Source organism: Pleurodeles waltl, chromosome 12, assembly GCF_031143425.1.
Source record: "Pleurodeles waltl isolate 20211129_DDA chromosome 12, aPleWal1.hap1.20221129, whole genome shotgun sequence".
NCBI lineage: Eukaryota > Metazoa > Chordata > Amphibia > Caudata > Salamandridae > Pleurodeles > Pleurodeles waltl.
In genome coordinates, this window is record NC_090451.1 from 635,844,726 (window position 1) to 635,858,806 (window position 14,081).

The 14,081-nt window shown below is 42.2% G+C and overlaps 2 protein-coding genes across 3 annotated transcripts in view; both read left to right on the plus strand.

Annotated features, from left to right (window-relative positions):
- Positions 1 to 879: 879 nt before the first annotated feature.
- SNAPIN (SNAP associated protein) lies at positions 880 to 6,276 on the plus strand. Its single transcript, XM_069218107.1, has 4 exons — positions 880 to 1,056; positions 3,074 to 3,120; positions 3,437 to 3,555; positions 4,427 to 6,276. The coding sequence occupies exons 1-4, from the start codon at positions 893 to 895 to the stop codon at positions 4,529 to 4,531; spliced, it is 435 nt and encodes a 144-aa protein (XP_069074208.1). The 5' UTR covers positions 880 to 892; the 3' UTR covers positions 4,532 to 6,276.
- Positions 6,277 to 10,034: 3,758 nt separating this feature from the next.
- The window catches only part of ILF2 (interleukin enhancer binding factor 2), a 92,042-nt gene continuing 87,995 nt past the window's right edge, over positions 10,035 to 14,081 (plus strand). For both annotated transcript variants that reach the window (XM_069218106.1, XM_069218105.1), the window contains exons 1-2: positions 10,035 to 10,170; positions 10,550 to 10,606. In XM_069218106.1, coding sequence (XP_069074207.1) covers positions 10,166 to 10,170; positions 10,550 to 10,606 — 62 coding nt within the window. In that variant the 5' untranslated portion in view covers positions 10,035 to 10,165. The remainder of the gene's footprint in view (positions 10,171 to 10,549; positions 10,607 to 14,081) is intronic.

Below are 14,081 nucleotides of genomic sequence, written 5' to 3' on the forward strand. Positions count from 1 at the left end.
CACAGACCAGGAGCTTAATGATGTGCATGCATTTTAGAAGCATTACATTTACAGTATTGTTATAATAAAGGCAGCGGTGTAATGTGCTCCATTGAGTGCTAACAGCACTGAGAGTTGAGAGACCTGGTATGCTTGCCTTTGTTTTAGGTCTCACCTAAGACAGAACACATGTGCTGTCGCCTGCAAGAGATATTGTATTCAAGGGGCTTGGGGCCTGCCCATTGCATACAAGTCCATGGGTTCATTGTCTGCCTCCTCTTTGGCTAGTGTGTGGCAACTTCACTTCCTCTTCTTTTCTGCGGAGCATGGACCAAATACTTAATGATTCATCTTTTTTTACTGTCTTTTCAATACTTGTACTGTAATTGAGGTATTATGGTTATTTCATCTTCCCCTGTCGTTCTCGTCCGTCATATCAATTTTTCTTTTTACCTTTTAGCCATGCTGCACTGCACCGCCAATACTTAAAAAAAATATATATTGTAATAAGTCTCACTCAATTCGTTAAATGTGAGGCACGCAAAGTTCACACATATGCCCAATGCAAATATAGAAATGTCACATACGCACACAACTTGTCAGGTAATCTTAAATAAATCACCTAGGCCACTTGTCAACTATGCAAAGTAGACATGAACCATGCAAAGCCACAAGGATAAAAGCACTCTTACAGATGCAAACTGAGCACCGTGAAATGGTGCTCCAATTGTAGCTCCGCAAAGAAAGGGCAATCCTCCTAAATGAATTTCACTAAAACACCTGGTGGGAGCTGTATTGAGCTTCATGCCTTTAAGATGGCTCCCGCATTATTCCATAAGGGAGCTTGTAGAAAACGTTGTCCTCCCTCTATGCTTACCAAATCTGTCATCAACAAATCTCACTTCCCTAACGGATGTGCGCAAGTGCATTTTACCACTTTCTGAAGATGGCTATGGCGACAGCTATTTTGTCATCAGCGGAGGGTACCCCTGCGGGCAGAGAAGTCTTCGCCGAGGGTCTTTTGGAGCTGCTGCAGCCCGCCGTACAACAGTTAGATTCTCACGTGCACGCCGTCAGGTACGGGCGTGGGAGGGTGCGCTAGAAGGAGCACAGACCCTGGTCCATGGCCCAGCAGACGGGGGCATGGCAATAGAAAGTAGACGAGGTTCCTTATTCCTCTGTGCTGCGGTCGCGCAAATGTTTGGTGCCTCTTCAGTATACGTTTATGCTTGACGGCCATCTTGGAATGGGATAATTCTGTTTCTTAACAAGCAACAGTATTATTGTTTAATCCCCATTTTGCATCGATTATAACCGAAGGGGCATTCTTGCCATTTCAAGTGAAAAGCTCGCACACGGCCATTTCTAACTGAATTCATCTTGACCACCGAAAGGGGCTTTAAGGAGACATTGGGTAGGGGATAGTTTCAGTACTACAGAAGGTTGATCGACAACTTGTAAGAGGATACTTTCTTTCCCATCAGTGGTGCCTTGTCTGATTTTAGCAGTGACTTGAAGTAAAATCGTTTGTATGTTTGTCATGTTAACTGTTGGATAAGAAGCTTTGCTGGACTTGGTATCTGCCTTTAGCACTAGATTAGAAACGGAAAGGTCAAGTTTATCACGTTCTTGTATGACATATTCAGTTCTGTTTTCATTTGCACTACTATGAAAGCAGCCTATTATGCAGGGCCAACAATGCACGTGGAAGGGGAGCATCCAATTTTATGCGACAGAGCTGACTAAATTATGCTGCAAAAAAATACAAAGTATATTTTTTTATATTGGTTATCGTTAATGAGATCCCTGTTTGTATGTGGTCCTTTGCCACACCGCATATAATCATGTAATACCTTCATCTCTGATGGAAGTCCTTAATACTGTGGGTTTTAATCTCTGTAATAGGGGATGCATTTGTTCCTGAATTATGTTTTTTTTCCTAATGAAATGCTCTCTATGTATATGTATTTGACATGCTGCTATTTTTCTTTTGGATATATTATTTTCCTTTTTGTCTTATTTTGAACTGTATGTAAACTTTTTATGATTTTTATTGAAAAATCGAATAAAGTTTTTATGAACGAAGAATGGACTATTTAACATCTGAAAAAATACACCCTCCCATCACACAGTTAATTCTGTAATTTTTATGTAATCTCTGTCATCCATGTATTGTATATACAAAGTAGTCTTGCTGTATAATTATTTTTCCACTTCAGTAGGCGTTATTTAATTTCTTATGTTGGCGCTTGAGTGCCAAACCCATTTACTTAGACAATGCTTCTGTTTGAGATTCATTCAGCCCGTTGCATTTCGGCAAAATAATTTTATTTTTGAAACAACTGATTGTTTTATTGGCTCTGTTCTGCAGAATAGAAAAAGGTATAAAGTGCATCAATGTAATTAGTGAGAATCAAAATATTCAGTGCACAATTCCTTCTGTTGATTCAAAATATGTCTGAATTTGATATAAAGTTAGCCGCCCAAATGTTTGAGAACAGTGGGACTCCTTATCAAAAGACATTGGTTATGATCAAGTTTTTGATCGACATTCTATAGAAATAAAAATTAAGCTTAACTAACTACATACTTGCATGTCTCCTGGTACAGTCTGTGGGGATGCGGCATGTAGTGTAACAAGATTGTCCGGTGTGTCTTAGCCGTTGCATGAGCTAGTAATAAAAGCCCCCTCTCGGGTTTTATTGACATCTGCTCATATGAACCTGGTCCTAAAAATGGGGCCTGTGTTGTTAAATTGGGAATGTGGTGACAGGTTCTGGGCAGAGCAGGGTGATTCGTTGCAATATGCAATACAGAATGGGTGCTTTTAACTTTTTTTTTTTTTTTGCTAGTTTGGAAGATTGTGACTTCCACTACATAACTGTCACGTTGCAGGCTTTTTCGAGATTGGATTTGCACGAAGCTTTGCATTTCATTTTTACAAGATCTTGTAAGCCAAACCACTATCTGAAAATGGGCACTCCATGTTTAATTATGGGTCATTTTGATGTGCTGAACTTTTCCGTGTGCCCCGAGGCAGGAGACTTTAGCTTCCTATATGTTCATTGAACAGCATTTCTTTTCTTGTCCGCAGAGAAAGCCAGGTGGATTTGCGAGAGCACATTGACAACTTAGCCACAGGTAATCACTATGATTTAATGATTGCCATGAACTGTTAACTCATCCAGTCTATCAACTATTTAATTAGTTGTGATTGTGAGAAGCCATTGTGTGTATGTATCTCTTTTGTCTTTCTTTTTGTCGTGCAGTCTTCTGTCTATTTAGCAAAACATTTCTTATTTTTTCCTTTTCATCTTTCTACTCCCTTTCCTCTGCTAATTTCCCTACTTGGCTTTACTTTGAAGATAACTGGTCCTGTTGTACCATAGAGCTCTGTCTATTGAAAACAGGCTTTCCAAATTTACTAGCAACTTTTTTGCTTTCTCCCCACCCTCAGAGCTCTGCAGGATCAATGAGGACCAGAAAGTGGCGCTCGACCTGGATCCCTATGTAAAGAAGCTATTGAACGCCAGACGGAGAGTGGTTCTAGTCAATAATATTTTGCAGAATGCCCAGGTGAATATATAGTTAAGATAGATGCTGGTGAAATGTGAGTCTGAGTAGCCCTTCCTTTGGTGCAGGAATTTCTCAAGTTTCAGGAAGCACACAGCAGCAGTTTTATTTTAGAGCCCTAAGAGAATACTTAAACAATACGTGACCTGCTTGCTCGTGTTTGCGCCCACTGTAGACTCCTTTAGGATAACATCTGAAGTCTCAAAGCTCATATCATTAAATAAACTGCACTCTGATGCCTTAGGGTGAGGTCCATGCTAAGCATATTCACTGATTAATAAACGACCACAGGCCACCTCACTGTAGTCCATTGGCAAACATTTCCTTTGGTCATGTTTTCACTTCTTTCTTCAGCTGCACTGTTGTGGGGCTGTCCTTCGAATCATTAATTCTCTTAAATGGCCATGGATTTTTACCTGCTCCATGCAGTCAAGATGATACCTGCGCCCATGCAAACAGCTTTAATTTAAACTGTGTCAACCCCATTTAATAGTCGTGACACTCTGTGTTTGGCTGGCAGAGGGCAAGACCAGGAGGATGAATTCCATATCGCGCGGGCTAGAAGAGCAAGTGACAAATTAAGTTGCAGTGCTTGATTGTGAGAAAAGAGGGAGGTTCAGGGTGTATGATAAGTTACCAATACATTCCTAGTGCCAAACTTGTTTTTTAAAAATTCCCTTGTTTTTTATTTAGCTCGTTTTTATAGTGTCACAAAGGTTTAGGTGAGAAGGCACCCTCATGGTCAAAAACAACATTTCTGGCTTTCAAAATTGCACATGCGAGGGTATGGAGAATTTGAAGAACACAGAACAACACTCGACCAATAGCTACTGTTGGGAATATTACTCATGGCTGTGTTTTAATTTTTTGACAGGAACGCCTGAGACGCCTCAATCACAGCGTGGGTAAGGAGACTGCACGCAGGAAGGCCATGCTGGAGTCAAGTGGAGTGTACCCCTCAGGATCACCAAGCAAGTGATGTGGAAGTCTTTGCTAGTGGGCCAGTCATGGCTGCTCAAGACACTTCAAATCATAACATGTAGTGGTGCCTACTGTGCCTGTCTTACTGAGAACCATGATGAATCCACTCTTCTTAGCCATAAGCAGTGAAGGCTTTTGACAGATTCTGGTATAGTTCTGCCTTCCTCTTCTCATCTATTTGTATGTGACGTATTGCTCCGGGGAGAGGCGAATGTATAAGAAAGACCATCGCAGGAAGAGAACACTAGAAGACGATGTATTAGGATATTGCCTTGTTGCCAGCATCGCCAATGAACTGTGATGATGCTTGATTGTGTTTTGTTTCCCAGTCATGTGGCAAAGAAGTGGGAGGCAGAGCAAGACTGTCTGAAGTTGCCAGGGGTCAATGTGCGACTTGCAAGCACCTAATTGAATGCATTTTTGCTAGATTTAATGAAGAGCTAAGGGTTAAGTAAAATGTACTTCTGGTTTCTACATCCATAATATGCCATCTCTAACTACGAAAAAAAAAAAAAACCTTCTCAACCCACCTCTCGAGTCCACACCCTAAATACAAAAGAAGCAACCACTAAAAATGGTCCTTCCTATCTACGAACCCACTCCTAATACTGGGGGTGTAAAGCTATAGTCGGTATGTCAAGGCAGCTCTCCTAACACATTTAAATCCTTCGATTAACGGAATAACCCAGCTTTTTGTATCTCAAAAACGTCTTGCCCATCACCTGGGGCAGAGACCTATCCCCAGATCCTTTCCAATTTTACCCCGCAACACAGTGAGAAAAAAGGCTTCCATCTTTTTCATAAGTACGTAACCCTCTTAGTCTCCTGTCGAAACTGGGAAAGACACTTGGTTCCATACCTGAAGAACTCCGCCTCCTCCTTCCTTCATACCTGGGAGAGAAGCCATGCCCTCTGTACCTCAAGAAGACCACCTCTCCTTTAACCTGCAACAACTGGAAAGGCGCCCTACCTTCTGTACTTCAAAAGCGTGAAGCACCTGGGGAGAAAACCGGCCCGTGAACACCAAGTACTTGCCTTCTTAACACAGGCACAAAATGCTAGTAATTGGTACTAAAAGTACCTCCATGCCAACTAAATTTGCAACAACTTGAGAGATGTTCTGATCTTCTGTAGGTCAAGAGCCACTCCTCTCCCTTTCTCAAAACATCTGTGGGGAGGAGGGGGAAAGAATACCTTCAATCTCTGCAAGTTATGACCATAGTTTCCAGAACTCTTCTATCATAAATTTGGGACGAGGCTCCTAATCTGTTAAATTCAGGAGCTCCTCTTCCACCCTACTCACACCAGAGAAGCTCTAATCTCTGTAGCTCACGCTGTCCTACCCATCCACCTTTTCCTACCCTCTACCATGCTTGTACGTCCTACACCCGCTAATTCAGCTGGGCTTTAAGTTTCATGTTTAAGAGATACTCAAATTGCACCCAGAATACTGTAGATAACCATATGAGATATGCTGCGTTACCGTCCTTTTATCATCTGTCCATCCATCTTATTGGCCTTTTAAATGCTCTGGTAAATTGTGTGCCTAAAAGGAACCTGGAGACTGTTCCTGCTCTACAGTATAATGGTTCCAGGCGCAAGGTAAATTTATTTTTTCAGTGGGTGTGGGTCAATGACAGGGTACAATACCCTCTTTTCAGGAACGGGTGGACTGACTTTATATGAAAATGCTTTCTTCAGCCGCGTCTTCAGCAGATGTTAAATAAACTTCGAGTACTTGGATTGCTTTGCGTTTTAATTTGCTGCTGTTGTGTGACTTGTGACTCCCAGTTCGGCTTCAACCTCTTTGTACCAGACTCACTCAGTCCAACCTTTGTTCTTTTCCAATGTACCTCAATTTCTTGGTCTACCAGTGCACCTTACATCAGTACTGCAACACATTGCTGTGGACACACCTGGACTCGCAGCAGGTGTCCAACAAAAAGCTCTGCAAGTACACTGCATTCATTGTCTTCTCATCCTACCTAAACAAGCTCTGGGTCACCATCTCCTCCTTCCAGCTCGCCCCACGCACTTTATTCCTGACCCGAGACAAAGCTCAGTAATGCACCATACATCTGACTTCTTCATACCGTCACCGCAGTTCGAAAAGGGGGGTTGGCTTTATGTTCTGCTGTTGATCGCCTTGACTGCTTTCCTGCATAGCTGACGTGTCTGCCGCACAGCGTTTTTCAGCCTGGATGGTCAGTGTTTTGTAACAGGGTGCGTTTTAGGCTCCCGTATTTGTAAGAGTTTTATTCTGGAGACTTTCTTAGTAATGGTAACCAGTTAATTACAGCATATCAAAGCGAGAGGAGCGCATATTTTTAGTGGAATAAGTATTTGTCCAACAGTTCTTAAAAAATAAGTTGACTATAGTAGTTTCACAGTAAAAGTGAAGTGGGTCAGCATCCTCACTAGCTGTGAGAGACATATGTCCCTTTAACAAGGCTCTGGTTACCATCTTTTTGCAACAAGTTGTTCTTCCTAGTGTGGTGCAAGTCATTTCTGAATGGATGATGTGGGCAATTATAGGCTACTTTCTAGCCTTAAAAGCCGGAAGACTCCTTCCACAGTACAGCAGTTAGTTTTGGATTAGGTGCCTTAGAAACAAACAAAAAAAAGTAGTCTACCCTAAGTTGTCCGGCTGGCTCCACCACCCATATCCTGCACTTGTAGCTAAATGTGGAGCTACTTGTAAGATCTGGAGCCTCCCAAAGTTGTGGGAATTTCAGGCTTGTTTCCCCTAACTCGGGGGTCAGCGTAAATCTGAATGAGTTAACAAATATGTAGTGAGTTGATCCAGGAATTATGACCAGTCTTAAATATCTCGGGGTTCTGTGTGGCGTACTTTTTCAGATGCTTCATAGAAAGCGGTTATATGATGTTGTCACAGACCAAGAAGCAAAGTTTATAGCATTCATAAACAAAAACAAAATTAATTCTCTGACGGACACGAAGGTGAAGACTATACAGTCTCTTTATTTATTTTTTATAAGCCAATAACTTCAATCAAACAATATAGTCACCAAAATATAGCCAGTCACTGGAATTATGCTGCACTAGAAGGACAAATAATGTAGTAGGATTGACTAAATTATGCAATAAGAAAAGGCAACGCTTAATGAAGCACATTCCCTGATAGCATTACTTTATTAATTTGTCGTATCAGCACTTGTTAACACTGTCTGGGCATAAGTTGCATCACATTAGTACCAGTTAAGCAATAAACAACAGAAAGGTGATCAGTTAACCTTTGCAAAAGGCCTTCCACTGCGCTGCAGCATGTGTTGCTGGATTTTCAATAACTTTTGATTTGTTTGAGCTAGAAACATTTTTAAAATCTGCAGATTATGGAGCAGAAAATGGATTTTGTGGCAAATCTATAATTATGCAAAAAAAAAAAAATACTGTAGCTGCACTATCGCAAAATTAAGATGGCCCTGAATATAGCCAATTGTTAAGTAACCCACGTAAATCACAGTGTCCAACAGGATTCTTCCTCCTCTTTTTTGCAAGGTTGTAAAGTCATCAGGAATTTGAACCCATCAGAATTATTCCTGCTTTTGGTCTAAAACAAGAAAAATTAAAGGTGATAAAAACATTAGAATCTAAAGATGTATTAAGAACAAGAAAAATCTAACAGGAAGAGTAAAATATATGTTCACATTATACATTTTAAAATTATTTTAGCGTAACAGGCATGTTGTTTACAATTCAGTGGGCTTCAGTCCACCCATAGGCTTACCATGTGCTTGCTTCGTCGTCAATCTCATGTCCAGTGCTTTAAATGGGCCGATACTGTCCAGTACTGAGTACAAACGCTTTTCTTATTTTGAGAGGGAGAGTACCTGCACTTCTTGGGAAAAACGTAATACCTTTAATTAGAGAGTACCGGGACTTCTCAGAAACAAGCAGGTACTCTGGTACAGAGTACCTGCACTTCTATTTTTCCAATTCAAGCACTGCTCATATCCTTTGTCCCCGTTTGTCCATGGCATGCATGCGTCATGCCTGTTCTTGGGTTTAGCCCTCCCCAGACCTTGGACCAAGTACTTGTATCCATCCACTGCTTTATTTTTTTGTGCTTGAGCACTCCACACGACTGCTTGTGTTTTCACTTGCTCCATCCTCCGTCTCCTGTTTTCTCTACCCCCTCACCCCCATCTCATCCCCAGCCAGATCGCTCTCAGTTCTGAACGCTGCAGGAGGTATGTGCAGGAAAACTTTGGAAGAGATAAGGTACATTTTCTTCTCACTTGTTTTACAACACTTGATTTACTCCAGTATTGGAACTTTCATAGATTCACATGCTTGAATACTTCCCCGTCATTGAGATGGGAGTCCCCGGTGTAATACAAAATCTTTGCCCAAATGTACATAAATATATATATTTCAGCAGTACGCTTCTCCCTAGGCACAGAGTATTTTGTTTGGCACCTTTAGGGAAAGACCTCTTTACAAATGTTTAGTCGTATTTGCATCAGATCATCGGTATTGGTAGCATTTAAAATCATTGCCTTCTGCCAAAATGTGAGGGAAGCTTTTATCAAAGATGTTATTGAGAGTTAGTTGGATGACGCACATGGTTGCCTAACGCGATATTTATTTGGCAGGTTTCTTAATACTCATAACGAAAAAAGCATTGAAATACCCTAATATACGTGGCTAAAAGACAATAACATTGACAAAGCCAATAGCTTGTGCATAGCGGAGACCTATTTGCAAATGTTTGTTCTTTTCACTTCCAGCTGTGCCCAGAACAAAGGCCCGACTTAGAGTGCCCTCTTTTTTTTATTTATTAATATCATCCTACCTAGGAGCCAAGGTGGGCCTAAAACCTAGAAGCAAAATCCTGTCTCTTAGCAGTCAGAGAATGAAAAGAAAATCCAAATCTACATATTAAACGAATAAGAAGCCATAGCCTGATGACATTTGATCTTTGAACGTACAGCAAATGCGACTAGATAAATAAATTCGGCCTCCAACATGGTTATGTCCGAGCGTGTGCAGCAGCACCGTACGCACCGCTACTTCCGGAGCCTACTGCCCCGCACAACCCCCAATTTGTAGGCAAATATTAATGTTTTAAATATCCAATTACGCGCTTATCCGGTATGTTTTAAAAACACACGCTGAAAAGTAAAATGTCATAATGTTAAAACAAAATATGAAGGCTCCCGCCACACTGCTGCAAAAAGTTGAGAGACAAGCAACTCCTGACAAAGTCAGTCCGTCACATGCGTGCACTGCCCGGTGCCTCTAATTACACCAAATGCTCACACTGTGTCTGCTAGCCTTAAAACTACACGTGAAAAACACGGCCACACAGATGAGAAATCGAGTGTGGCTCACTGCTGCTCCTCACAGGACGCAGACGTACCGGACTCAAGAGAAACAGTCTGCAAAGATGGACCAAACTGTTCCCCACCTTTGTGCGCATGCGCAGACCTCATCCCAACTGCGTCACAGGGCCGCAAACCCCTCCTTACATTGGGCTACTTCTTGGTTGGATTTGGGCTAGAGTAGTGTTCTAAAATCCGGCCCGCCGGTCTCCTCGCCGTGTGCAGTCCCTGGCCGTCTTCTCCATTGATTGTTCGCCGGGTTTGCAGCGCCTGTCTACGGCCTAATCATGAGGTGAGGTGCGGAGCCTGGCGGAATAGAACCGTCGACCGGGTTTAAGCTGAGGCTTGAAGGAAGGACCTTGATTATGAATAAAAGGCCAGAGTAGCAGGCGTTGGTACTGGGAGCCAGAAACTAGTCTCGACATCATGTGATTCTGGATAAGTCTCTGAATCCCCCCTTTTAAGAACCGTTGTGAAATTGTGCTCGTGTGAATCTCTTTAATTTCCCTTGAGAAGTTCACGCTATATAAAACTGTAAAACAAAGAGGGCGGTTGGGGCTTAGCGGGGGACATTTGTGACTGGAGTTGGAGGCCAGGTGGGCGAGCGATCACACAACAGTTTCTTACATTTTACAGAACACATACCCAAGAGAAGTCATTTTGTTTTTCAGGGGCGAAAGAGGTCGCGGTCGTGGACGCTTCGGTGCCAGGGGTGGCCTTTCTACAGGGTAAGTTGTAATTCGCGTCTGTTTTGGTTAATGTGTGAAATGATGAAAACATCCCATTCCAGTGCTTTCAGTTTCCACTGTAATACGTGTGTTGTATTTTATTTTTAAAAACTGCGTCATAATTTCCCGCTAATTTATGTTATTTATTCGCCTACTACTTTACTGGTGTACAGCTAGTACCTGACTGTTTTACCTCCGTTTTCTGGTGTTCTCTGACTTCATGAGCACCTTTGGGGCTCTCATTCAGTCTTTTAATTTGCTGCCACCTACCTGACTGAGAAGCTTGGAAAAGCGCTTTACATTATTTTTTTTTGAGGGGGTGCGGTTTGGGAAACGTTTAGCTTTTACTTTTCCATAGAGAAGGCTGTTAGGATGATCTAGAATGTTATCCTTTGCTTAAGGTTTCTACGACCAGACCGTGGGGTCTTAAGACATAACCAGTCATGAAGTGGATCCTGTTCTCTGATTTAAGCCAGTGGTGGTCTTTGGTGTGTTAGAGGGAAATCTGTTAACAAAATGAGACAGATCAATTTAACACAATAATATAGGTTTAATCGATTTTCAGCTGGGAACAACAGGCAGTCTCAACATAGAGGCCATGACTGAAGTTCAAAGTTCTGGTTCAAACACCAGTAGCATTTATACTGTAAAAACCACAAAAAACTGTGGTGAAGAGTTCACCATTGACGTAAGCAACTACAAGCAGTACAGATAAGATAATGAGGTGCCTCTGGAAAGAAGCACATGCACTTGTTGGCCTCATGGGTGGGTAAGTTACACTGACGTCATTCACCATATCTATCTTTCTGCACAACAAGAGATTATATGTTGCGTGCTGCTCATGGTAGCCCTGACTTATCTGACCCTTTACACAATTCCCCTTAACACGATATGAATGACTTGTGGTTTTTAGGACCCCTGTGCTAAGGAAGGATTATACCCTTCTGTTCCACCCTGTTCATGCTGAGTGAACATTATGAAAGCAACAGTTGGTGCAGCTTTAAAGAAAAACTCTCATTCTAATGTGGCTGGGGCCTCTTGTGTGTTTCAGCACAGCTAACTTAACAATGTAGCATGTATATATGTTTCCTAACTAATAAGTGTTTGTTTGTCCTAAATATGACCTGCCTTTTCTATTGAACCCACAGTCTGTCTTTTTTTAACATGTCATGTATTAAGCCTTTCACTACTTACATTGGTTTACAACTATCTAGCCTAAAATGCTTGTATTGGTATTTGGGAATTTATGTTTGTTTGTATATGATGTATTCCTATTCTTCCTACATCATTCCTCCCTCTAGTTGATTATTCAACTACTTTTCCTACCTTCCCATCTACTAATGAAATTAGGGGAATCATCACATACCCACTACTCTGTCCCTACCAATTTAGCTGTCATCCTTTTGCAACATGCTATTATTACCTGAAAAATAAGACGCATCAAAAGCAATAACACAATCCAAGGCAACAAGGCCTTGAACAACCCCGACATCCAGGACGGCACCCATTCGAACCAGCCCTCAAACCACCTATCAGCGGCACCCCCCTCATCGATCATTTTCTTTTGTAGATCATGCAATGTCTGAATGGCCTGAGTTAATGTCCCATTGTCCGCATCATTGGCCGGCACATAAGTACAACAGGCCGATCCAATCTTCTTACACACCCCTCCTTCCATGACCGTCATTAAATCAAGTACATATCTGTGTTGCATTACCATCAGCCTAAGGGCTCGAAGTTCTTCCTTGATAGCATTGAATCCATCTTCAGTTGCATTTATGGTCTTCATCAATTCAAAGCGCGTGATCTGCAGCCAGCGTGCAGTTGCCTTCGCCTGAATGAATGGTAGGATGCTACCAAAAAAGATTTGGGCATCATTAAATAGTCTGTGTTCCTGTGGAACATCTTTCCACACTTCAGTACCAAGAAACTCAGCAGCTCGTTTTGTCCGGTAATGGTGAAGCAAGGTTGTTGGACGGCTCATGGGATGGTCATGTAACTGAGAGATGTCCACACCTGGTATTACCAGGGAGGGGATGTGCAAAGTCACTAGGGAACAGAGGCCATTCCAGTTCGGGGGTAGTTGCATGTGGAGCCGGGCCCCACACATCCAGTAGTGATCCATCAGGCTGGAGGTGCCGCCCTGCATATCCGTGTTGTAGGTGGTGATGTTGCAGTTGAGGTTACTCCCCACCTTCACTGTCCCTTTCCCTCTGAAACAAAGAGAAAAGTGTGTTAATTTCATTGCTATTCTAGGGTGTATGGTAGTCCCTGTCCATGTACATCTCTATGTTCGCATCCCATATTTCCTGACATTGACCTATTATCTTATTAAAGCTTAGTGGACCTTGTGTCTTGGTACCATTCCATAATGATATTGCTCTACATGAGAACTTGGCCTCGGTATGCCATTTATCATGGGCAAATACTGATCCTGTGATACTAAGAACTGGCCTGCTTGCGCAATCCGGGGGCAGGGGTTCAGCTAAATAGTTGCTACATTCAGATGATGGGTAAGACCTTCCAAAAATACCTCGACGTAATACCCATTTTTCCCAATCTGGGTGAATCATTGTTTGCCCTGCTTCCTTCATTCTTGATATCTCTTCCATTATCTCTTGTTTTTCTGTCAGGACTTGTAGGACTTCTGGGGTGGTGTCAAATCTAGTTGTGTTAACTCGTGCAGTAGCAGGACTAACATGAGTTGGCTGTAGCTGTGCTCTCATTCTGCATAAAAATAGGTGCAGGAGACAATGTGTAATGTTTGGGGATACCTCTTTAGGGAGATGCAAGTTATCTACTCCAGCAGCATGGGGGATGAGAGAGCATACATAACTGGTGTTGGATGTGCCTATACTGTGCATGTGCTGATACCACACATTGTCAAACAAAGCAATATGGAGAGGGTGATGGTCAGTATCATTATCAACAGTTCTACGCATGCGTGTAGTAATTGATATAGGATCAAAAAAATTTAAATATCCAAGGGCTAAAAGCAGCAATATCAGTGCAACGAGGAGGAAAAACAAACATAAAATACATAACTGAAAAGAAGAATTGTCTAAGATTGAAGCTTTAGAGGGAGGCTTTACTCCGGTTGCTTCTCCTGTTCTCCCCCCCTCTTTTTCCTGCTCGGTGTCCAAAGGGATGGATGGCATGGTTGGGGCCAGGCGGATATCCTGGAGGTGGTACCATGGTTTGTGGCCTTGGACTTTCACTGCTGTAGTTGTGCTGTCTGTCACTGGAAAGGGTCCCTTGAATTTGCAGTCCTTCCACTTTCTGACAAAATTGCGAATATATACTAAAGTTCCCAAAGGTAATGGTGTTTGTTGATCCTTTGCAGGAGATGCGTTGGCGCGCTTCTTGGCTGCACGTGTAACCTGTTTAGAGAAGAACTTTGCAACTTTGGTTAGCTCAGACATGTATTCATTCATTTCAATTTGTACAACCTCAGGTGCACCCTCAGTCTCCAATT